The 19739-nt window shown below is 35.9% G+C and overlaps 1 protein-coding gene across 7 annotated transcripts in view; it reads left to right on the plus strand.

Moving 5' to 3' along the window:
- Positions 1 to 19739, plus strand: part of PRKDC (protein kinase, DNA-activated, catalytic polypeptide) — a 192933-nt gene that overhangs the window by 150555 nt on the left and 22639 nt on the right. For all 7 annotated transcript variants that reach the window (XM_023526089.1, XM_011385363.2, XM_011385365.2 and 4 more), the window contains 6 exons: positions 2145 to 2334; positions 6496 to 6670; positions 9066 to 9256; positions 14747 to 14927; positions 15506 to 15666; positions 17769 to 17980. In XM_023526089.1, coding sequence (XP_023381857.1) covers positions 2145 to 2334; positions 6496 to 6670; positions 9066 to 9256; positions 14747 to 14927; positions 15506 to 15666; positions 17769 to 17980 — 1110 coding nt within the window. The remainder of the gene's footprint in view (positions 1 to 2144; positions 2335 to 6495; positions 6671 to 9065; positions 9257 to 14746; positions 14928 to 15505; positions 15667 to 17768; positions 17981 to 19739) is intronic.

Raw genomic sequence — 19739 nt, forward strand, 5'->3', positions numbered from 1 at the left:
CAGCAACTTTTGTTAAGAGGATTATTCTGAATTCTTTGTTAGTTCATAGATCTCCATTTCTTTAGGGTCAGTTATTGGAGCTTTATTAGCTTTGGTGGTGTCGTGTTTAGCTGATTTTCATCATCCTTGATTCCTTACATTGGTACAACTTCATAGGTTCACTTTGGCAGAAACAGTCCTTCAGTTAGCTCAGCTTGGGGTTCTGAACCTGTCAGCTGGTAGTGTCCTTGGGCAGGGTATATTTTGGGGCAAGACCACTGCCCAATCTCTGGTCACGGGGGATGCTACTGGTTGAGAATAGCTGGGTAAGACTACTGACTTGGTTCCCTGCCTGTGCATGGATGTAACATGGTCTCTGCAGTTGCCTGTACACTCTACTCTGGTCAGGCTCCTTAGAAGATCAAGACTGGTTACTATACTCAGCAGTAGGCAGAGCTATGAATTAGCTTTCCTGCCTGAGAGGAGTAGGGAAGCTGGTCTCAAAGCCTGCACATCTTGTTTGCCCAAATTAGGCAGAACTGTGCACTGAATTCCCAGGCTAGACAAGGCCACTGGTTTTGCTCTGCAGACAGGGAGAGGGACTGGCTGTGCTCTTTGCTCAAGTACCACTGTAAACAGAGGCTGTAGGATGGTCCACACAACTTCCTATGTGTCCTGGTTAGGTTCCACATTACCAAAATGTGACACAGAGACACAAAGTGAGCAAATGCTGTTGGAAAAATGGTGCTGATTGATAGACAGACTTGCTCGAGGCGGGGTTGCCATAAACCTTCAATATGTGAGAACAAACTAATGGTGCCAAAGGTGATGTATAGGAACAGGGAATAGTCTGAAAAAAGTCAGGAGATTGAGAAGTACAAACTTGCAGTTATAAAACAAGTCATGGGGATGTAATGTACAGCATAGGGAATACAGTCAATAAATACAATAACTATATGGTGACAAATGGGTAGTAGACTTCTTGTGGTGATCACTTTGTAGAGCGTATAAATGTTGAATCACTATGTTGTACAACTGAAACTAATATTGTATGTCAACTAGAATTTAAAATAAAATTTTTAAAAAAGAACTCCAGGGGAAAAAATAATCTTTAATTTATACAAAACATAGTATCTGCACAGCTCAGTAAAGCAAAGTACAATGAAATAAGATATGCCTATATGTACGTGTGGAACGTGGGAGGGGATTCCATATATATACATAGTAACATACAGTGAAAATACTAATAGGTAATATATTTTTTGCTTTAAACAGTTTTTTAAACAGTATATTCAAAAGAATTTATAAGAGAAAAAAGTCTTTATAATTACCATTTCTGGTGCTCAGGTTTTCCTCTGGTATCATTTCCTGTAAGCTGAAAATTTTCCTTTAGCTATTCTTATAGTATAGATCGATCTGTGATGGATCCTCTAAGTTTTCTTTTATCAGAAGATATCTTTATTTCATTGTCATTCCTGTAGAATGTTATCCATGGATATAGAATTCTGGGTGGATCCCCCTTCCTCCTCAACAGTATATTTGACTTCATATATCTGAAAAGTCATGATTATTCAAGTTGTTATTCACCTATATGTAATGTATTATATTTTTTGGCATGGCAGGGCAGGGACATGATGACTAGTTCTATTTGGGAGGAAAAAGGATGACACACCCGTTTTGACCTGAGTAGCTGGGTGGATGAGAGTGCAAGAGGAAGAGTTGTTTGTAAGGAAGATGATACATTCAGTTTGAGACATGTTGAATTTCCAAGGCCTTTATCACACTAGTTATTATTTCCATTAGACAGTTCATACATAGAAATCTAAAGTTCTGGAGAAAAAGTTATTACGCTAGTGATAGAGATCTGAATGTGATCAGACCCATTCATTAGAGAAAATTGTGAGTTTAAAGGCTTTATTTTGTGGAGGTAAAGGCTATAAATGATATCTGGAAAATTCTGTTGAAATATCCTTAGTGATATTTAAAAAATAGGTTCATTAAAATGGAGATTAAATTCAGTACCTAGAGTGTATATTTATAGTCCAAAAAATGAGCAAAAATTTAATAACGGTAGAATTTGTCTATGAATGCTATCCAGTAGTTTCCTGTATGTCAAAGATTTCTTTGATGAGGCATTAATTCTGATTTTTCTTTGTTTTATATAGATGTTTCTTTCTCAGCAAAATAGAGGAGAAACTTACTCTTCTTGCAGATGATCATAGTATGCACATGGATAGAGATGGAGAGTCCAGTGACGGGATGGAAATACAGGAGCAGGAAAGAGATATTTGTTCTCTGATTAAGAGCTGTAAGTTTTCCATGAAAATGAAGATGATAGATAGTGCAAGAAAACAGGTAGGTCCTCATATTTATGTTCTTCTATTATATCACAGAGTTTTCTTAAACTAGCTTTTTTTTTAAACGTAGCTTTTCTTTAAAATCTGAAGCTTAAAGATAATTGAGCAGTTAGTTTTTTTCTCTTTCTAAGAAAATAAACACTTTAAATTATCCAGAAAATGTCTAAAGTTTTTTTTATACTTAGTAATCATTTCAAAATGATTATTTTCTCTTACTGAAAAAGAAAATAAACCTATGCTGAATGAAGTAAGTCAGATAGAGAAAGACAAATATCGCATGGTTTCACGTACAAGTGGAATCTAAGGAACAAAATAACAACAACAAAAATGGGAATAAGCTCATAGATACAGAGAATATTTTGAGGGTTACTAGATGGAATAAGAGTTGGGGGGAGGCAAAAAAGGTCAAAGAGATGAAGAAGTACAAATGGATAGTTACAAAATAGATGTGGAGATATAAAGTGTAGCGTAAGGGAAATAGTTAACAATCTTGTAATAAATATGTAAGGAGGAAGAGGGATACTAGATTTAGTGCCGTGATTGCTTTGTGAGTTATATATATCTCTAAACACTATGCCGTACAACTGAAAAGAATAATTGTATGCCAACTATAATTGAAAAAAAAAAAAAACACTTCATTGAATTGTACAATGTAAATACAAGCAATTAATTGTCTATTATATTTCAATAAAGCTGAAAAAAAAAGAAAAGAAACCTAATATCAGGTTTGATCTTCTTTAACCAAATGAATGCTTGCCTTTTAGTTACAATTATATTTAGGTTTAGTTTGTGGAAATCTATTATTTGATAATAAGACCATTTGTATTTACTGTAAGTATGCTTTGGTTAAATATTTCATATAAACTATTCAATTATATCATTATATTTGAATACACTAGGGGAGCTTGCTTTTTTAATGACCCTGTATTGATTGCTATTATAAAGCAAAAATATAATTTTTCAATTTGCAAGGCCTTTAAGACACTAGTCATTTCCATTAGACAATTTGTACGTAAGAAATCCGAAGCTCTAGAGAAAGAGTAATTATGCTAATGATAGAGGTATGGATGTGATTAGCATGTGGCTAGTCATTGAAACCATGGTTAGTAGATAAGGTGACAGAATCAGTTCCCAAAACAGACCAACAGTTATGGGGTGAGCACAGGACGATGCTCCTGCAAAGGAACCAAAACTGAATGACGAGATTAGAGTCTGATCAGGGGACTGTGAGACCACAGAGGAAGAGCCAGAAATCATCAGTGTCAATTACCAAAAAGAGTGAAGATGTGGAAAGATTGAAAAGTGCCTTTGCATTTAAAAGGAGGAGTTTGGTGTTGAGTTTGGTGAGAACCATTTCACTGGAGTAGAAGAAGTTAGATTTTAGTAGAGAAATGGATGAGATTAAGGATATGGGGACAGTGAACACAGGCTGCTCCTTAGCTATGACAAAGAGGAACAAATGAGATCAGGGAAGAATTTTTTTTTAGAATAGAAGAGAATAGAGATGTTTAAATTTTAATGGAAGTAACTAATGAGTCATAAGAGATTGGACATAACAAAAGAATCGCTGGTGAAATGAGATTCCTTGTGGAGGTTAGTGGGGACAGAGCTCATGGCAAAGGTGAGTTTTCTCTCAATGGAGGGTAGGAAGGAAGAATGGGCTCAATGTCAGAAAGAGTAAGAAATCTCATGTTTTCTCTGAGAAGTGGGAGGGGGAGTCACTTGCAGAGGGTGAGCAGTAAGGAGAATTGAGGAAAATGAGGTTTGAAGATGACTCTGCACTGTGGGTGGGAAAGCTGACCAGCATACTAGAAAAGGATTGTCAGACAGCATAGAACCTGGTTGGTGTTGTCTCCAGGGAACCTGTAAACGGAGGAGCAGAGAAGTATGTGCTTTGATTAACCAAGGGTGTGGTTTTGCTAAGTAGGTGTGACACCTGATAAACGATACCTAAAGCCTAATGATCTGGAAATATTGCTAAGAGAATGATGAGAATGATTGGCTTGCTTAATTGGACACTTGATCTTACCCAAAAGGCCGAGAAGTGATGGCTTGCTTAATTGGACATGGAAGAAATTGAAAGCAGAAAGAGGGCAAGGAAAGTTACCAGAGATCTTAAGTAGCTTATCAAACAAGCATAGCAGGAATTTGGTATGTAGAAGAGCAGGTTTGTGGTCAGAATGGGATGATCTGAGTTTAAGAGCTTGGTGGTGAAAGAGTTCTGTATAATGATGAGGACCTGAATAATGGTAAACTAAGAAACTGCACCTACCATTCTAAGGGGGAAAGATGTTATCCCTGCCCTCATGATCACTGTCTAGTGACAGGACGAGAACTATAGCAGCGTGAGGTGGGCAAAGAAAAGAGATATCAAGAATGCTAGGAGCGCACAGGGAAGAAGAAAAGTGCTTCCTGGAATAGAAAGACTTCATGGAAAAGGAGACATCTGGACTGGGCTTTCTGGGAATTGTAGGATTTGGACTTGGTGAGGAGACAGGGGTACTGTAGGTATCAGATATATTCAAATAAAACCATGAAGGTGAGAAACTGGGAACTGCAGAATTCGCTCTGAGCAGAGATTGTGGGAGTCTCATGATAGCTGGTTTGAGGTGAATCATGAAGCATTGGAATGTTGAAGTAATGACTGAAGACTATCCCATAGGACTTAGGAAGTCATTGAAGGTTTTTCAAGCATGCTGGTTAATTAGAAGCTATGTGGAAGATTAACTTAGGGGAGAAAACAGACTACAGTCTCGAATTAGAGTAGTAGTGGGAATGAAAACAATGAGAGACGTTCTGTAAAAGCGTATAGAAGACCTGAGATAATAGGAATGATGGAGAGCATGCAGTTGAGGATAACTTATATTTTTAGCCTGGGTGGTTGAAAGGGTAGTAATTAGGAAGACACAGGTCTGATGAAAATGTCCTTTGAAATTCAGGAGAGACTTAGTGGTATGAATTTTTTAAAAAGTCACATAAGCAACCAAATTAAAAATAAATTGTACATCAAAATTAAAAATTTCTGTATCTCAAGTGAAATACTCAAGAAACTGTGGGAGAAAATAGGAAATATTTGGAAATCATATATCTGATTAGGGTCTGCTATCCAGAATACATAAAAAAAACTCTTTACAAATGAACAACAGAAAGTCAAAGAACCCAACTAAAAAAAAGAGCAAAGGTTCTGAATAGACATTTCTCCAAGAAGATATACAATGACCATCGAGCACATGAAAAGACAATCAACATCATTAGTTACCGGGAAAATGCAAATCAAAATCACAGTGAGATACCACTTCATACCCAGTAGGATGGCTATAATCATAGAAACAATAACAAGTGTTGCTGAGGATGTGGAGAAATTGGAACCCTTATATACTGCTGGTCGGAATATAAAATAGTAAAGCCACTGTGGGAAAAAGTCTGACAGTTAAACATAGAGTTACCACTTGACCTAGCAAAAACATAGAGTTACCATTTGACCTAGCAATTCCATCCTAGGTATACACCCGCAGGCATGAGAGCATTCATACACACAGAATTTGGTACACAAATGTTCACAGTAGCATTATTAAAAATAGTCAAAAGGTAGAAATGACCTTAAAGTCTATCAGTAGAGGAGTAGTTAAATGAAATGTGGTCTTTCCATGCAGTAGAACAGCCATAAAAAGGAATGAAGTGCTGATACACACTATAATGTGAATGAACCCGGAAAGTACTATGTTAAGTGAAAGAAGCCATATGTAGATTCTGATTCCACTGATATGAAATGTCCAGGATAGGCAGATCCATGGAGATAGAAAGTAGGTTATTGATTGCCAGTGGCTAGGGAAATGGGGAGTGAATACTAGTGGACAAAGGGTTTCTTTTGGGGTTGATGAAAGTCTTCATGAATTAGACAGTGGTGATGGTTGCCCAACTTTTGAATATACTAAAAGACACCAAATTATACATTTTAAATGTTAATTATATCCCCTTGATAAATAAAAAGACATCCACATAATTGAAGCTCAGGAGATGGATTAGCTACTCTAAGGCGAATTGTGTCATGCAAAAAGGGAAGCAGGTCAATTTTAAAAAAAACCTTTTATAAAATAATTTTGTTTCTAAAATTATCACCTTTATGTCATCATACCACTTTCTCTCTTCTATTATCTAGAACAGTTTCTCACTTGCCATGAAACTATTGAAGGAGCTGCATAAAGAGTCAAAAACAAGAGATGATTGGCTGGTGAAATGGGTACAGAGCTACTGTCGACTCAGCCATAGCCGGAGCCAGACCCAGAATCGTCCTGACCAGATTCTTACTGTGTTGAAGACAGTCTCTTTGTTGGGTATTAGACTGCTCTTATTTATATAAGTTTAAGAATGTTATTTTATATTATATCTGTATTCTAAAGAAGTTTTTTAATTCTTAGCTGAATTATGAGTCTAATAGTTTAACTATTTTGAAAACTTTGTTTACATACAAGAACTACCTTGTAAAATATTAAACATGAAGAGCCTTTTTCCTCCTCAGTGCTTCTCTTTTCATAATAATGTCACCTTTAAGACTGAGGGTAGAAAAACTTTCTCTATGTGGGTTTTATGTGGACCTGGTATGGCTGTTCTGTTGCCACATGTCAAAGGGTACATAGTAGCACTATTATTGAACATGCTCCCAACCATATTCCCAAATTTAACTCTTCAGCAAGGTAGGGCATCATATCAGAGTATCAGCCTCAGTAAATGTGCAAACAGGAGAAGCAGCCTTTCTATATCGATCCCAGGATCAGAAAATCATCATTACAATTGCTTAAGTATTTTTTATGTTTTTTTCCCCCCAGAGGATGTGTAAGAGGAGTAACTTATATTAAGATAACATTAATACTTATAAAAATAATTCTACTGTTATAGTAGTTATAGTATGGTTGTAGTTTGTAACAGCCTTGTGAAATAAGCAGAGCCAGTAGTTATAGTCATGTATCTGAGAGAAATCTGGCAGAGAATTGTCATCTTATGGATGAGCAGGAAGGTGTAGTTGATGGGACTGGCTAGGAGACTGCCCTTTCTCTTTCACGCCCACTTCTTGCACCTCAGCAAGCTAAGCTGGGGGCTTGACTAGGGCTGGGGAATTTTCTTTCCCAGAGACACATAGTAAGATGTAGACCAGACCTTTATTTTATTTATTTTTTATTTTTTCAGTTACAGTTGATATTCAGTATTATATTAATTTCAGATGTACAGTATAATGGTTAGACATTTCTATAACTTATGGAGTAATTCTTCCCGATTAGTCTAGTACCCACCTGGCACCATACATAGTTATTACAGTATTATTGACTTTATTCTCTATGCTTTACTTTACATCCCCATGACTATTTTATAACTGTCGGTTCATACTTAATCTTTTCCACCAAATCCCACAACCCCCCTCCTTTCTGGCAACCATCAGTTTGTTCTCTGTATCTATGAGTTTGTTTCTGTTTTGTTTGTTTGTTTTTTAGATTCCACATGTAAGTGAAATCGTATGGTATTTGTCTTTCTCTGTCTGACTTGTTTTACTTAGCAAAAAATCCCCAAGGTCCATCCATGTTGTCACAAAGGGCAAGAATTCATTCTTTTTTATTACTGAGTAGTATTTCATTGTATATATGTACTACGTCTTCTTTATCCATTTGTCTTTTGATTGGAGCATTTAATCCATTGACATTTAAAGTAATTAGTGATAGGTATGTAATTACAGCCATTTTATTGTTTTCTGTTTGTTTTTATAGTTCTCTGTTCTTATTCTCGTTCTTTCTTGTATGTTGATGACTTTCTATAGTGATATGTTTGGATTTCTTTCTCTTTATTTCTCATAAATTACTTGTAGATTCTTGATTTTGTGGTTACAGTGTGCTTCATATATACCAATTTATGTTTATAGCAGTCTGTTTTAAGTTGATGATTGCTTAAGTTCAGACACGTTCTAAAATCACTACCATTTTTCTCATTCCCGTCCACATTTATGTTTTTACCATTATTTTCATTTGTGCATGTGTGTTTTTGCATATCCCTTAGTTTACTGTTGTAATTACACATGATCTTCCTACTTTTGCCTTTTAACCTTTGTAGTAGCTTTGGTGTTCATTGATGCACTGTTTTTATTATATGTTTGTGTTTGTCAGTGAGAATTTTTTTTCTTTGTGCTATTTTCTTATTCATATTTTTGGGGTTTTTTTTTTCTTCTTCTTTTTCTTGAAGAAGTCTCTTTAACATTTCTTGTAATACTGGTTTGGTGGTGATGAGCTTCTTCAGCTTTTTCTTGTCTGAGAAAAACCAGACCTTTAAATGCATAAGTCTCTGATACTTATACATTGAGATAATAGTATCAGTTTTAAAATCTTCTCTGTTATTAATGTATATGCACAAATGCATTAAAAAGAGCCATTTTCTATTATTGTAATAGAATTAGGTGCTTTGACAAAATGCATAATGATGATACTTAAATACAATTTAATCAATGTTTTAATTGCTTAGCCTCTATGAACTTTGATATGGCCAGTAATAACAAAGAACATTTTTTATTAATGTGAGTTCAAGAAATTCCCTAACCAATATTTAAAGTCAATTTCTTATATTTTCAAGATTTATTTTAGTTAATTTCTTAATAGAAAACCTTTTTATACTACAAATTTCTTCTTTTTTAATTTATGGTATTCATTACTTCTGAAAAAATCTCACGTGTCTTTTTTTTTGATCCAATAGGTGAGAATACATCAAGCTACTTAAACAAAAATATTCTGGCTTTTCATGACCAGAACATTCTCTTAGGTACAACTTACAGGATCATAGCTAATGCTCTCAGCAGTGAGCCAACCTGCCTTGCTGTAATCGAGGAAAGCAAGGCTAGAAGAATCTTGGAGCTTTCTGGATCCACTTCAGAGAATACAGAAAAGGTAATGTATACTGGAAGAATGAACGTTTTACGTTTGTGTGTTGTATGTCTTTAACGTGTAACCTTCTAGCTATATGTAAGAAATAATGAGTAGAGGGCGGAGTCAAGATGGTGGAGTAGGTAACCTGAGTTCACTGTCTCCTGTGATCACATCAAAATTACAATTAAATTACAGAACAGTCAACACTTAGAACCACCTGAAGACTAGATGAACAGAATTCCTCTAACCAAGGATATAAAGAAAAAGCCACATCAGGACGAGGAGAGGCAGAGACTAAGCTGGTTCTATACCCACAGTGTGGTGATTAATAAACAGGAAGGATAGATCAGCTTTGGAGGTCCCCCTGAGGAGCAAAGGGTCTCAACTCCACACCAGGCTCCCCAACCTGGGGCAGCTGTGCCAGAAAGAGGAGTCCTCATAGCATCTGCAGGAGGCTGACATACTGCTCTTAAATGGCTCTTGCACAAACTCACATACTCTAAACTCCAGTGCACAGGCAGCAGCTCAAAAAGTGCCAGAGATAGACAGGAGGGAACTAAATTGACTAACTTCAGGGCAAGCGCCAGAAGGATGGAGAGTGGGATAACTCTCGGGACAGAAACACTGGTAGGCATGCTGTTCTTTTGTTGAGCTCTTCTTTCACCCAATTGGCCTAGCACAGGCAGGCACCAAATCTCTGAGCTCCATTACCCTGGCTATGAACATTTGCCCTGTGCTGGTGTCTCCCTGAGACCCCGCCCCACCCAACTCACTCACCTGGCCAAGCCTCTTACAGTGGCTCTTCCACACAAGCAGCCTGCCTTGCTCATGCTGTGGACTCTACCAAAAATCCACAGACCTCACAAGAATGGTGGCCAACCTCGCTCAGCTCATGCAGAAGACTCTCAAAAGTCCACAAGCCCCACACAAGCAGCAGCCAGCTTCAACCTGTATTTTAGCTCTTGCCAACCTGCCCGTAAGCCCAGCACAAGTGGTGGCTGGCTTCAACTTGTGTTGTATCTCCCAGAGTTCCCCAAACTTGGCATGGCCAGCCTCAGCTCACATTTTAATGCTCACAAAGAATCCCAAGATGAGCACAAGCAACATCTGGCTCAGCTTTCCAAAGCACCTCCAAGCCCAGCATAAGAAGCAGCCAACTACAGATGAATTCATAGCTCCTACCAACCAGCATCAAGCCCGGCACAAGCAATCGCTGACCTTGTCCCATATCAGAGCCCCTCTCAGGAGGCTTTAGACCCAGTACACCAGGTGGCCAGCCTCGGACCGTACCAGAGCCCCACCCAACACATTATGGGCTGCCTCATCTGGCACCAGAGCCACATTAAAGTGACTTCCACTTCACGGAGTCACCCCTTCACAACAGCTTATCCACTGGAGATGCAGATGGCCTTCACAGCCAGTCAGCCTGAAGGTCAGTCCCACCCACATGCCAGCAGCAACTGAGACTCAACTGCAGCAGGAGGGCACACAAAGTCCACACAGAGGACACCTTTGGAGTACCTGGCTCAGGTGACCAGGGAGACTGCACTGCTGGGCCCTACAGGACATCTTCTACGTAAGGCCACTCTTTCAAGAATGGGAGATGTAGCAGATCTACCTAATACATAGAAAAAACACAGAGAGTCTGTCAAAATGAGAAGAAAAACATATCCCAAATTAAAGAACAGGACAAAACTCCAGAAAAAGAACTAAATGTACTAGCTAAAGAGTTCAAAACACTGGTTATAAAGAGCTTCAATGAACTTGAGAGAAGAATAGATTACCTCAGTGACAACTTCAGCAAAGAAATAGAAAAAAAAAATAACCAATCAGAACTGAAGACTACAATAACTGAAATGAAGAATACACTAGAGGGAATCAGCAGATTAGACGAAGCAGAGAATTAAATCAGTAATCTGGAAGATAGGTAGCAGAAAATACCCATTTGGCACAGCAAAAAAGAAAAAGAATTTTTTTAAATGAGGATAGTTTAAGGAACCTCTGGGACAACATTAAACAAACCAACATTTATACCATAAAGTCTTAGAAGGAGAAGAGGGAGAGAAAGGGATTGAAAACCTGTTTGAAGAAATATTGACTGAAAACTTCCCTGGCCTGGTGAAAGAAATAGACATACAAGTCCAGGAAGCAGAGAGAGTCCCAAACAAGATGAATCCAAAGAGCTCCATACCAAGGCACATCATAATTAACCCTTTTTCCATTTACCTTGAGAACACTCACCAGTGGTGCTGCTGCTACAGCATTTACCCCAAGATAACTCGTGGATTACAGTCCTAACCTTACCCCCAAAATTTGCCATGAAATATCTTGCTTTTATTATTATTTTTGCATCAATGTAGTAAATTGATAGTCTTCGGAACAGATGACATCATTCTATTTATAGCATTCCGTTTTTAGTAGTTTGATTGCTGAAAATGTCAAATCCTAGAAAATGTAGCATTCCTATGTGTGATGTTAAATAAACACTGGCAGCAATCTGCCCTTTTTTTTTTTTCTAAACAGTATAAGGGTTAAAATACTAAAAACTAACGACAAAGAGAGAATCCTAAAAACAAAGAGAAAAGCAGCTACTTAGGTACAAAAGAGCTCCCATAAAAGGCTGTCAGATAATTTTTTTTTTTTTTTTTGACAGAAACTTTGCAGGCCAAAAGGCAATTACATGAAATATTCAAAGTGACCAGCGGTAAAAACCTATAGCCAAGATTACCCATCTAGGTTATGATTTAGAATAGAAAGAGAAATAGTTTCCCAGACAAGCAAAAGCTAAGGGCATTCATCACCACTAAACCAGCATTACAAAAAATGTTAAAGGGACTTTTTTTTAGTAGAAATGATCAAAAATAAAAATATAGGACAGAAAAAAATTCTCACAGGGAGAAGCACTTAGTAAAAACACTGGATCAACCAATTAGAAAGCTAGTATAAAAGTTAAAAGTCAAAAATAGGAAGACCATGTGTAAATACAACAATAAATTAAGGGATACACACACAAAAGAGGTAAAATAATGACAAAAATAAACATTGGGGTTGAGTAAAAATGTAGTTACTTGAGAATGTGTTTGAACTTTAGCAACCATCAACTTAAAATAGACTGCTACAAACATAGCTTGGTATATATGAAGCACATCGTAACCACAGATCAAAACCTATAAAAGATATACAAGAAATAAAGAAAAAGATATCTAAAATAACACCACAGGAAGTTGTCAACATATAAGAGAAGAGCAAGAGAGTAAAAAAAGGAACAGAGAACTACAACAATCAGAACAATAAAATGACAATAACTACATACTTATAACTAATTAAATATAAGTGGACTGTATCCTCCCATCAAAATACATAGGTTGACTGAATGCATACAGAAATTCACTTCAAATCAAAAGACACACACTGACTGAAAGTAAAGAGATGGAAAAAGATGTTTCGTGCAAATGGAAATTTTTTGAAAAGCTGGAGTACCAGTACTTATATCCAACAAAGACTTTAAAACAAAGGCTGTAGGAAAGGACATTACTTAATGATAAAAGAATCAATCGAACAAGAGGATATAATTCTTAAAAACATCTAACGCACCCAGTGTATGAGCATACTTTGACAGACATAATGGGAGAGATCAACAGTAATATAACAACAGTAGAGAACTTTAACGCCCTACTGACTCCAATGGCTAGATCACCCAAACAATCAACAAGGAAACAGTGGCCTTAAATGACACATTAGACCAACTGGACTTAATAAATTAACATTTCACCCAAAAAATCAGAATAGACATTCTTTTCAAGTTCACATGAACATTTTCCAGGATAGAACACATGTAAAGCCACAAAGCAAGTCTCAATAAGTGTAAGATGATGAAATCATATGAAGCATCTTCTGTGATCACAATGGTATGAAACAAGAAATCAAGTACAGAAAGAAAACTGAAAAATACATGGAGGCTAAACAACATGCTACTAAATAATGTGTAACAGTGACATCAAAGAATAAATCAAGATAACTTGAGACAAAAGAAAATGAAAATGACGATACAAAATATGGGACACAGTGAATGCAGTTCTAAGAGGGGTATTCATAGCAATACAGGCCTACCACATGAAACATGTAAAAACTTAATCTAATCACTATGTTTTACACCTGAAACTAATATAATACTGTACATCAACTATAATTGAAAAATAAATTTTAAAAATCCAAGTACGGACAGCTTGAATCATCTGCAGATACTTGCAGAGGGAAAGACGTATGTTCTGTGCAGAACATTTGCATTAGTTCATCTTAAACTCTTAATCTTTAAGGTGTTGCGATATATGCCCAGTGATTCCAATCAGTGGGAGTTTTTAGTAGTCCCTTTTGCTTAGTTCCAGATGAGAATCTGATTGCCAGTAGATTTTTAAGCTCTTAAGTAAACCACCAAACCAAAAAGAGATACTACATTTTGGGGGGAAAGTATAGGGCTCTGAAATTCTTTTATTCTACTTTGTTCCATTTCATTACTTTTTAACTACTTAAAATGAAGATTTATTCAGCAGTTTAATGTGTTATTTGAATAATCATACACTAATTTGCAAAAAAATTAAATTATGGAAATTCATTCCCAATCTGAAAATAGTTGTTGATAACTTCACTACATGGAAGGAATTAACCTAAAATGCTTTCTGACAGCTGAGATAAAGAGCCATTGTTTCAAGATCGTAGGCAGGGTCAGTTTTAAACTGGACCTTAAAGACAAAAAAGGGATAATTAAGAAAAATAAATAAATAATTGTCATTGCTTTATGTTTCTATAATATATTTGACAATGGTGCATAGCAAAATTTATTATGTGGAAAATTGACATATTTTATGCGTTTCCTGTTTATTTGAATGATACAGATTTTACGATGAGAAATTTTTATTGGAATTATGTGGACAGTTTTTCCATGAATTTTGTTAATGGAATTTCACTGCTAGTCACCATTCAGACGTCCCATTAGTTTATTGGACAAATCAGCCTTTTTCACTTTTTTATTTAGTGTCTGCTTTACTTAGCTTTTAAAAATGATTTTGTATTTTTAATAGTTACCAGCTTCTCCTCATCTCACCGTGGCCTACGTCACTTTAGTTGTATAACCTTGTCTTCTTCCTCCACAATGTTATTAACATTTTCAGGATGTTGAGCATAAGGTGCCAACTTCCATCTCTTTTTAAATTCCATCTCTTTTTAAAGGCTGCATGATCTGCTTTGACTTTTGGTGCCAGTTATGTGTGACTAGTTGACTGTCTGGTCCACACTTGGCTTATTCTTTTTTTTTATTTGGTTTTATTTTATGTGCTCAAGGTCTTACTGGAATTGCTTACTTTTTCTCAATTAGGGAAGATTCTCCCTTTTCCATTTAGCCAGCTTTCTGTGTTTTAGCCATAGCTAATGAATCACAAGTATTCTTTATCATCACAAGTAGAAAACAGAGTTCTTACGGAAAGCTTCAGTCTTTTTGAGATCTTTGAATTTTAGGTGATTGCAGGGCTGTACCAGAGAGCATTCCATTACCTTTCTGAAGCCGTGCGGATAGCTGAGGAGGAGGCATGGTCTTCCACCAGGGACCAGTGGCCTGCAGCAAGAATAATAGATGCTTATATGACGCTAGTGGATTTCTGTGACCAACAGCTTCGCAAGGAGGAAGAGACTGCTTCAGGTGAATCACAAAAGGAAAAATGAGTGTGTGTCACATTTTGTTAGCATAAAATGTTAAGAATTTTGTACATACTTTTGATTTCCTATTTGTGTGTTTGTTTTAAATGACAAATTCTGAGAAAAGTCTTTCTAAGAACGAATGACATCTCCAAGCAACATGACCTGCTATCTTCATATCCTAGAGTCAAGCTATCTTCAGTCTTTCCATTTGCTTAATTTATATTTTCAAATTTTGGTTGCAGCTTTGATATTATTGACTTATGTGTCCTGCCTTTTACTCCTGGAATAAATTCAGTAATCAGCAACTACCCCTTATTTTTCCAGCCCAGGAAGCAAACTATGTTTCCTGCAGAATGGGTAATCTAATAGAAAAGTTCACCTTCAAGATAGAATCTTTTACATATAGTGTATAAAAGATTGTGTCTGGCGTTTGTTGATCTAAAGTAGTTGTTAAAAAAGAAAACAATGACATACTATAAAATATAAGCCAAAAAGTAAAAATGTCATCATATGTGTTAAATTTATAATGTATGTATGAGTGGATATATTGACCACTTTTCTTTTTCCTGTCCTTATTAGTTATTGAGTCTGTAGAACTGCAGACGTATCCAGTTGTTTTAGTAGACAAAATGTTGAAAGCTTTAAAATTACATTCCAATGAAGCCAGGCTGAAGTTTCCCAGACTACTGCAGATTATAGAACAGTATCCAGAGGAGACCCTGAGCCTAATGACAAAAGAGGTTAGTATCTTTATTCTAGTAAAAGAGAACTTTACAGAACTGAAAGACATATTCCTATTTATATTCAACCACATTAATGTGTGTAATACATATATTGTAGCTTTTCCTAGCCATTGAAATTTGCTACATTCCAAGAACATAGATAATTTCAAACTGTATAAAGCAGTGTCCCTATTTACCCATTTTCCTCAGTGGGACTTGATAACGCTATGTCTGAACAAGGACTCCAAGAAATAGAAGAGCAAGTATATTTGGGACAGAGATGGGAATTTCTGTAGCAGTTTGCTGTCCATAAAGACTAAACTGTAGTCTGTAACATCTGTTGGTGCCCCTGCCCAGTATATGATTTAGCCCAGGGAGAAAAGAGTACATTTCAGCTGGCATCCCACTTCCAGTGACTGTAGTGTCTGCCAGCAGCACTATATTCACAGGAATCCTGAGGCCTCCAAATTCACAGTGAGCAGCTAGTGTTTGTGAACATGCAGGAGCATCCCACAATCCCCCACATGCTCTGCTCACCAGCTTGTATGTCCCTGTTATCCTCACCTCACAAAAGTCTTGTGTCATCCTGACACCTTCCTGTTATCTATAATAAAAAGTGGAGGGCCATTGGAAAGGCTCCTTAATGACTTTTATAGTTGTTTAACTGGAAAATAGGGCCAAAGTTTGAGTTGATGATACAATATTTCAAAAAGGGGGAAATAGTACTGTGGTAACTTTTTATACAGTAAGTTTTTAAAAAGTGCTGGTCTCTGAGCAATGGAGACTCAGTGCTTGTCAGGGCTTTATCTTCCACACCTCTGACCCTCTTGTGAATCTGGATTTTTTCAGTAGATCTTAAACAGAAGATTAAAGTAAATTCAGAAATGTAATATGTATGTTTTTCTTAAAGGTAAGAATAATAAAAGGTATAATTTTAGCTTTTTCCAAGTAATATTTATATATAATAAAGGTAGCATTTTCAATTTGTGGGAAAATAGAGTATTCAGTGTTATAATGAATTTGGGTTGGGGCAGCTAACCTTTTCTGAGTGCTCCTAGTGAGCTACGTGGACTGATACATTTTATCCTCACATATATCCTGTTCTTTCCTCATTTAAAGATGAAGTTAGGAAGCATGCCCAGGTTCACTCCTTATACCAATATATATGCTAAGCACATAAGATATCTTAAAATTAACACCTTAAAAAGCATTAGAGGAAAACATGAACAAATTTTGAAATGGTCTTGGAGTAAAGAGACAAAAACCAGAAGCCATGAAGGAAAATAATTTGGCATTTCTATGCAGAAAAAATTTTACCATATACAAAGTTTTAAAAAAACTGGTAGAAAAATATTTTCAATGCATTTTAAAGACTGAGTTGATTATCTCCACTCTACAAAATAAATAGACCAGTAGAAAATGGTCAGAGGAAATACATGCATGATTAACATATGTAAAGCAAATAGTTCAGCCTCACTAATAATGAAATATGAAAATTAGATATTTTTCACTTTCTCAGATGGACAATGAATTTAAAAAATTGGTTATTTCCAGTGTTGGAAAGAACTTTGGAAAGTCAATCTAATTCATTTTTAAAAGTAGAAATTTGAGAAATTTTTTGGAGGGAACTCTATCAATGTTTTTATAGTTGTTAATGTTCACACAGTCATTTTACTTCTAAGAATTTCTTCAATGGGTATATAGCACAAGTACAAAGAGATAAACATACAGGGATATCCATTGTAGCATTATCTATAATAGCAAAAATTTGAAAACACCCTAAAAATTCCTTACAGAGCAGTAGTTAAATAAAATGGAATACTATACAGCTGTTAAAAGGAATGAGGTAAATATAGGAAAAACTAGAAACAGTATGTCTCTCTGATTCCATTCTTGTAAAGAAAAGATATATGTACATATACATAGAAACATCTGGAAGAATAGAATGGTTCTCAGTAGCATAGGAACTGAGAGGGCTGAGAAGAAAAGATTTTTATATTTCTGCCTGTTTTCATACTTAAGATTATAAACATATACTTCTTATATTGAGCACATTACTTTTATAATAAAACAATTTTAAAGTTTTATTCATTATTAAGTTATAGCTATCTGTGTTTTAGATTTCTTCCATTCCTTGCTGGCAGTTTATTGGTTGGATCAGCCACATAGTGGCCTTATTGGACAAAGAAGAAGCCATCGCCATCCAGCACACTGTGGAAGACATTGCTGATAACTATCCACAGGCAATTGTCTACCCATTTATAATAAGCAGTGAAAGCTATTCCTTCAAAGATACTTCTACTGGTCATAAGAATAAGGAGTTTGTGACAAGGTAATATTACAGAGAAATTAGGTTGACCAAATATTATAGGTTATAAAAAATGTGTATGGTAAAAGCAAACACACGGAAGCTTAAGTTTGTCTTCAAATTAGAGCTGTCACTGAAGAATAGAAAATCTTAGACATCTGTTGAAAGTATCTAGCCTAGGTTTGTTATTTGTTATAGAATTTCTTTCCTTTTTTAAATACATTTCATTTTAGAATATTATTCATGAAATATTCTACCCTCATGCCTAATTGCTGTTGGTTGAAACAGACTAGATGAGATGCTTCTTAAAATCAGTTTTTGAAATTCTTCTTTAATTGAAAATATCCAGAAGCCCCTCTGCTTAATTTAGGACTCAGTAGACTACCTCAAATGTCATCTTTTTCAGTTCTTCAACCTATTTGTAAGTGGAGACAGCTGGTGTAACTGGCAATGGTATATTACTTTTGCAAGAATACTTTCTAAGTTCATGGTATTTTAGTTGACATTCTCTGTCAAGAGCTTTGTTTTTTTCATGAGCTGATTTGCCTTATTATTTAGAGTGTTTTCTTTCTGAGAAGACGGGGAAGAGTAAGGCATAGCTTTTATTACAGTTTGTCGGTGGGTCGGCTGTGCAGACACTATCTGCCACTGCTAGTACCTGGCCCACTGCATAATCTTTCAGTGGAGTCAGCTGCAACATAATATTTTTTTTTTAAGAAAAAAAAGTTTGAAAATGCCTCAAGAAAGTGGCCTTTTCTTTCGTAACATAACTTCTAAATTGTTTGTATCAAATTGTATACATCAAAACGTTGATATTATTTGCAAGGAGATTTACTTTTAACTAAGAACCTCACCTCTTTATAGAATATAGTAGTCTCTCCTTATCCATGAGGGATATGTTTTAAGACCCCCAGTGAATCCTTGAAACAGACAGTACCAAATCTTACATATACTATGTTTTTTCCTATACATACATATTTATGATAGTTTAATTTATAAATTAGGCAAAGTAAGAGACTGACAACAATAATAATACAACAGAACAGTTATAACAACATACTGTAATAAAAGTTATGTAAATATGGTCTCTCTCAAAATACATTACTGTACTGTACTCACCCTTCTAGTGATAATGTGAGATGATATAATGCTTCATCTCAAGTTGAGATGAAGTGGGGTGGATACGCTGGACAAAGAGATGATTCACGTCTCAGGAAAGATGGCACAAGATTCCATCACACTACTAGAATGGCTCTCATTTTAAAATTTACGAATTGTTTATTTCTGGAATTCTCCATTTAATATTTTTGGACCACAGTTCACTGCGGGTAACTGATACCACAGAAACTATGGATAAGAGAAAATATATTTTGTCTATCTAATATTGCATAGAATATTTATTTTTTTTTAATTAAGTTTATTTGGAGTAACATTGGTTAGTGCAATTATATAATTTTCAGATGTACATTATAATTTGACATCTGTATACTGTGTGATTACCACCCAAAGTTCAGTTTCCTTCAGTTATCATTTATTTGATCCCCTTTACCCACTTATGCTCCCCTTACTTCCCTATATATAACCCCCTTCCCCCCATCTACGTCTCATCTCCTCCCCCACCCCCTACCATCTGGTAACCATTAGGCCATTGTCCATGTCCTAGTCATTTGTTGCTTTTCGATTTATATCCCACATATAAGTGATATCATGTGATTTTCAAATTTTTCTGTCTGGATTATTTCTCTTAGCATGATTATCTCAAAGTCCATCTATTTTGTCACAA

Source organism: Pteropus vampyrus, unplaced genomic scaffold (assembly GCF_000151845.1).
Source record: "Pteropus vampyrus isolate Shadow unplaced genomic scaffold, Pvam_2.0 Scaffold702, whole genome shotgun sequence".
Classification (NCBI taxonomy): Eukaryota; Metazoa; Chordata; class Mammalia; order Chiroptera; family Pteropodidae; genus Pteropus; species Pteropus vampyrus.